The following is a 6,869-nucleotide window of genomic DNA, read 5'->3' as shown; positions in this document are numbered from 1 at the left end:
GGCACATGTAATATATATTTGTTTATTTATTGTTTTAAAAGAAAATAAGTAATGATAATTAGAGTATACATTCCGAATGAGTATCTTAATATATATATATATTGTATATTAGGAGCCCTGGGCTTCCAATAACTAAAGGAAGCCCAGGCCAGACAGTGTAATCCGGTCGAGCCGGACCAGGTCCAGACGTTTATAAAAGAAAATCCGTAGTGCTAGGGATCAGTTTTTCACGCCCCATCTCGATTCATTAGCGACGACGGTTGCCCGATAGTGCGCGCGACGGTGGACCCCGGCCAGTGGCTGCGGTGGCCGCGGCACCCCGACCTCGACATGTGGTGGCGGTGGTTACCAGGCCGGCGGTGGCGGCCCTCGATCCAGAGGGCGAGCGGTGGCATGGCCCTTGTGTGGTGGCGGCGGTTCCCAGGCCGGTGGCCGCAACTCCATTACCTCGACGCGCGGTGGCGGAGGTTCCTCGATCCGCAGCGGGGCCCTTGTGCGGGCAAGCGGCGGCGTCCCCAAAGCTCCGAGGAGGCGGCACTTCCAAGGCCGGCGAGCAAGCGACGCCCGTCGACGTGCGAGTAGCGAAGGTGACGCATGAGGCGCGATGTTCGAGCGAGCAGTGATGATCACGCGTGACATCCTCCGATCTGGCGCAGTTTTCTTTTCGATTATTGTGTTTTATGCCTACCACATGTACTATTTACGCTAAAAACTGTACTATTTTATGCTTGAACACGAAGTTCGTATATCAGTTTACTGCATGCACATTGGAAAGGCAATTCCTTAATTTATGTTGTTCGTAATTTGCGCGCATGCAATGGAAACTCCCATGATTTTGCCATAATTTTTAGATCTGTATAAAAATAGAAACCGCATGCATGCGGCTGCCATGTTTTTAAGATCTGTCATAAAAATAGGATCGTAATAACAACCTACTAGAGCTATCAACCTCTCATTAACTCGGTATTTACGCTTATAATTGAGGGATTTTATGCTCAAAACTTAAGGTTTTTATGCTTCACCCGGATATGCGTTCACCAGTGAACAACATGCCAGATTTTTTACGCAGTGTAAGGAATTGCATAAATACCTACACCGTGTAGTATAATTTGTTTCAGTATACATCATAAACTAGTTCTAATGCGTTTAGCTGCATGACTGTTGGAGGGATCCTATATTTATGAAGGAAATAAAATATTAAATGCGATTTTTTGTTTCTATGCATGCAATTCATTTCCTTTTATTGCATATTCTTTCCATCATAAATTCGTGTGCATGCAGCTGGTAACAGATTTTTACGCAGTATACCCAATTGTATAATTATCTACATAGTGTACCATATTTAGTATCACTATATATCATAAAATAATAATTACGAGTCTAGCTGCATTGCTGTTGCAGCGATCCTAAATTTATGGAGGAAATAAAGCATTTAAAATAGAAACTGTCACACATATCTTTCCTAAATTTACGCGCATGCAAGAGAACGTGTTTGACTCATGCATGCATTTTGCCATAATTTTTGGATCTGTATAACCGCATGCATGCGGCTGCCATGTTTTTCGGATCTGCCATAAAAATAGGATCGTAATAACAACCTACTAGAGCTATCAACCTCTCACATTGGCTCGGTATATACGCTTATAATTGAGGGATTTTATGCTCAAAACTTAAGGTTATTACGCTCCAACCCGGAGGTGCGTCCACCCGTGAACAACATGCCAGATTTTTTTACGCAGTGTAACGAATTGCATAAATACCTACAACATGTAGTATAATTTGCATCAATATATATCATAAGCTAGATTTAATGTGTTTAGTTGCATGGCTGTTGAAGGAATCTTATATTTATGAAGGAAATAAAACATTAAATACGATTTTTTGTTTTTATGCATGTAATTCATTTCCTTTCATTGCACATTATTTTCATCATAAATTCGTGTGCATGCAGCTGGTAACAGATTTTTACGCAGTATATAGAATTGCATAATTATTCACACAGTGTAGCATATTTAGTCTCAGTATATATCATAAAATGGTCCTTATGCGTCTAGCTGCATGGCTGTTGCAGCAATCCTAAATTTATGGAGGAAATAAAGGATTTAAAAATAAAAACCACCGCACATATTTTTCCTAAATTTATGCGCAGGCATTGGATCGTGTTTGACTCATGCATGCATTCCTTTTTTTTGCGCTAATAGACGTGGGGCAGGTGGCACACCCGACAACCTAGTTGGGCGCGCTGGTTGAGCCAGTTTGCAGGGGTGGTCGGCCTGGGCTTCCTTTAACTATTGAAAGCCCAAGGCTCCCGTTATACCTGCCATATATATATATATGTTTTATATTTGGAGGCGTATAGATAACCAAATATTATAAATAAAATACAATTTCGCATTTCATGCTGGAATCTATTTGGTTTATGCATTTTAACTTGAGTGGGGAATTCAAAACCCAATTTAAATTTGAATAAATAGAAAATAGGAAATAGAAATGGAAATAAAAAAGGAAAATAAAAAGAAAAGAAGAAAACTCGCTTGGGCCCAACTCCTTGCTCGCGGCCCACTTCCTTTCCCTCTTCCCTCTCCTCATCCCACTTCCACACCTATTTCGCGCGGCCCACCTCTACGCCGACTGCTCGGGCCCGTGCTACCGGCTCCTTGTGCGCTCGCATTGTACAAAAATGAGACTGACTGGCGGGTCCCGTGCGCCAGATGAAGCTGCGCGCGCATGGGTCACTGGCATGGGGGCCACAGTTGTCTGTCCCACACCGCCTTGGCCTGGACGCTCGGTCTCGCTGTCAGTGGACCCGTCGCGTCAGACTTATCCCCTTCACCAGAACGCCGTGGGCGCCGCCGGGGAATCCGCGCGTGGATCACGGGCGACCAACGGAATCCGCGGAATCCGTTCGCTACCGCCCGGGATTCCTCTCCGTCTAGCGCGTGACCTGTTTCTCTCCAACGCCGTCCGTGATTCATGGGGGCTGGGGGCTCAACATCCGCGCCGATCGTGGAAATCGGCTCACGGTTGCCGATCTCCTCCTCGCCACTCGACTACATAAACGGAACCCTGCATCCTTGATAGCACCGAGCGCACCATTGCCAAACTTCACCATGCACCTGAGAGAGAGAGGGTAGAGAGAAGGGCTGCCGCCGGCGAAACCGAAGGGATGTCGCCATCGGGGCTTGGCAAGTTTACCACCGTTGAGGTCCTGGAGTTGGGTCCATGAGATTCGTCGTGGTGCGACGAAGGTGGCCGTGGCTCCTGCGCTAAGGTTGGGGCACCGGTATCCTGGCAATTTCTCACCGGTGCCGGTCTTGGCCGGATGTCATGCCCCAGTACGGGCGGTGCTTCCACGTGCTCAGTTCACGGTGAGAACCCTCCCACCAGTCTTGCCCTTGTCTTTGCTCCATGTAGCATCCTTCATTTGGGAGTTCTGGGCGTCGGGTCATGTTAACAGCACTAATCTGACGAACTCAACTCAATAACATGAAAACGCTAAGCATATAATCTGGTACAATCAGAGAGGAGTTTAGGGAGGGTAACAGCAAGAGAAGTAGAATGGAGAAGCACAATAGCTGTCGTGTTCTAGAAGGAAGAGAATCCGGGTACATGAGAGAAGGGAGGAAGAAGATGAGCAGTAGTTGGAAGATAGAGTCTAGGTTCTCAAAATGATTATTCGATGCCTGTTTCCCTGTACAGCTCCCTCTTTTGTAGCTGGAGGTGACCCATTGCCAACCTGTCGAGGCCCCACATGATAGTATGCTGACAGTCCCCACCGCTTGAAATGCGGCTTGCCCCAAAGCCGTTGATAGTGCTGACTATGAATGGTGAATAAGCTTCCTCAAGTGTGCATAGAACCATAGCAAACATGGTGAATATTCCACTGGCTTGGCCATAGAATTGGAGCCCTTTGATCCGAACCCATGCGTACCAATATCTTGTACTTTTCGACAACCTCAAATCAACAGCAAGATGACCATTGCAGAGGAATTGTGGCCCTTCACTGTGATAGCAGGAGTACTGAAACAATTTGTTGGATCACCTCATACAAACTGGCAGACAACTGACTGCTTGCAGCAACCAAATAACAAGGAGGAAGATAAATTCTTGTCGTGGACGTAGAGGTGGCCATGGAGGTTTTAGTGACCAATTGCAGAACGCATACCACCCAAAACAAAATTTGGCCAAGAACTAGGACGACTCGTACCAGTCTCCAGCAAAATCTCTAATGACAAGGATGGTCTACTGTTTGGACTGTCTTGTACACACAAGAGTCCTAAGTGTATACACCTCAGAGCTTCACTTGCCGAGCAACTTTCTAGTAGGGATGAGTCCACCAAATCCATTGCCCTGCCACCATTCCATAGGCTCCATGTATAAGCTAATAGGCCAGGGAAACTTGTGGAGTGAGTCAAAGTGATTTGCAGACCACATATGATCTCCAACACAATAACACCAAGGCCGTATGTATCATACATGACTGAAAAAGGTCCATTGATTGCATATTCAGGAAACATGTAGCCATACGTCCCAACAACTCGGTTAGTGTTTGCTTCCTATTGGTTCCCTCTTGCGATACCAAAATCTGATATCTTAGGGTTCATATTGTAGGTACCACCATCTTCACTAATATATCTTGATGAGTAGGCATCTCGATCCCATTTCAGCTGCACCATTATCAAAGTTCTACAATCCTTCATGGAGAATATCATCACTAGCAGCTGCACATTCACGCCGTCAGGGTTCATGACGTCTTCAATGGTCATTCCTTGGCTGGGCAGGCTGCCGTTCTCTTTGGTCTCTCTCACATTTGACTCCAACAGTAAGCCCAGCAGGTCGTCTTTGTCACTTTCACCTTCTTTCATAGCTTGCATCCTTTTACCAATCAGACATGAAGATTTGACACAATCTCGGTTTTGATTTGACACATCCTTCTGTTGTTTCTAGTAGGCAAGGACATGTATCCCGGTGAACTTGTCAATGATGGACATGAGGCGCTCAACTTGCTCGACCTGCAGATGTAAAATCTTTCTTCCTTCGAGGTAGCTGCTGTCGAACGCAGTGTGAGAGATGACATCTCCGGTGAGTGTCTGAAGCTCCGGGTCCACGTCCCGCTCGCACGAGCCGTCAGGACCAAGTGCTTGTGCCCATCGGCTGACAAGCTCTTCGCAACACGTAGAAAACACCGGCAGCATGAGCTTGAGCTTCTCGAGGTGGAACGCAGGGTTGAGGATCCTCCAGGCGCTCGTGGGCATTTCATCGAATAGGTTGCAAGCGCCCTTCTGCATACTGTGCCGCCTGTCCAAATCAAGGGTGAGGATAGCCTTCTGTGATGGCGTGGGAGCCATTGAGGAAGGGTGACTCCAGTCCAAATCAAGGGTGATGCCTGTCCAAATCAAGGGTGACGCCAGCTTGCTGGTGGCGACGGTGGCTGATGCTGAAGAAGAAGACATCAGTGGCTTGCCAGAGCTCACATCCGTGTCCGGCGTGACGTTGTGCTCAGGATCCACAACGACGGTGAAGATGGAGAGGACGGGAACACCATCCTGAGGTGGAGTGGAGGTCAGGGAAGTCATGGGCGAGGCTGAGGAGGTTGTCGCTGATCTGCTGAAGGAGTTGTTGGATATGGTAGCACGGTCGTCCTCGTGGCGAGCAAGCGCGTCCGCAGGGACGGCGTTGAACTCGGGGAAGAGGGCCTGGGTGGTAGCGATGTCGTCGTAGGGGTCAAGTGGTGAGGGCGGGTCGAACCTCGCGAAGCCCCCCGCGTCTGCGGCTGCGCCCATCGCAACCATTGCCTCCTCGGGCGAGGGAGCATGGGCGACAAGGGAGGTGAGGAACTCTGACTCCAACTCCTTGCAGTTCTGGTACACGGACTCTGAATCCATAGCAGTGGATCGTGGACGCCGAGGCACTGCTCCGAGCCGATCGAAGAGCCTGCCCCAGTTGTCGGCGACGATGGATGGCACCACGCAGTGCTGCTCGAATGAGTACTCGCCTCCGTTGAAGCCGCCGCCCCAGTTGTCGGCGATGATTGCGGCCCCAACAGTCGTAGTCGGGGTCAGAACGGAGATGACGTGAGAGGCCTCCTGTGCAGGCAAGAACTTGGGAAGACGGCGCTCCCAACGAGCGTTTAAGTCGTCGAATAGCTTGCCGATGGCACCGAGGATGAGCTCCGTGTCAAGCGACATGTCGATGCGGTGAAGTTGAGGAAGACGGATCGAGGTAGAAAACTCCGAGGATCGAACGAATCTGATACCAATTGTTAACAACACTAATCTGACGAACTCAACTCAATAACATGAAAACGCTAAGCATATAATCTGGTACAATCAGAGAGGAGTTTAGGGAGGGTAACAGCAAGAGAAGTAGAATGGAGAAGCACAATAGCTGTCGTGTTCTAGAAGGAAGAGAATCCGGGTACATGAGAGAAGGGAGGAAGAAGATGAGCAGTAGTTGGAAGATAGAGTCTAGGTTCTCAAAATGATTATTCGATGCCTGTTTCCCTGTACAACTCCCTCTTTTGTAGCTGGAGGTGACCCATTGCCAACCTGTCGAGGCCCCACATGACAGTATGCTGACAGGTCATGGGTTGCGGGAGCCTGGTGATGGCGCCACCGTTGGGGCCTGCATCACCGCCGCTGTCCGTATACGGTGGTGGGCGGCGCCACCAGGTTTGCTAGCAAGTGAAGGAGATGATATTATGGTACTCGGATCAATAATGGGCGGCCTAGATTAAAAACCGTGTACCTCTTCGTTTCATTTAATACGGCCATTGGATCTGGATCGTAGGGTTTTAGCGATGGCATAGATTGGGCGGATGAGCTTCCGATCCGAACCGTCGATCTCCGATCCTGTGGTTGATATTACAT

At 48.4% G+C, this 6,869-nt stretch overlaps 1 protein-coding gene across 1 annotated transcript; it reads right to left on the bottom strand.

Annotated features, from left to right (window-relative positions):
• Window positions 1-3,777: 3,777 nt before the first annotated feature.
• On the bottom strand, window positions 3,778-6,188 carry LOC118477058 (uncharacterized). The gene has a single exon (XM_035967599.1). It carries the CDS (start codon window positions 6,186-6,188, stop codon window positions 4,944-4,946), a length of 1,245 nt encoding a protein of 414 aa, XP_035823492.1. The 3' UTR covers window positions 3,778-4,943.
• Window positions 6,189-6,869: the final 681 nt, after the last annotated feature.

The sequence above is a fragment of the Zea mays genome, chromosome 4, assembly GCF_902167145.1.
Source record: "Zea mays cultivar B73 chromosome 4, Zm-B73-REFERENCE-NAM-5.0, whole genome shotgun sequence".
Lineage (NCBI taxonomy): Eukaryota > Viridiplantae > Streptophyta > Magnoliopsida > Poales > Poaceae > Zea > Zea mays.
Note: the sequence above shows the minus strand (reverse complement) of the source record. Positions and strands in the feature narration are given on the sequence as shown.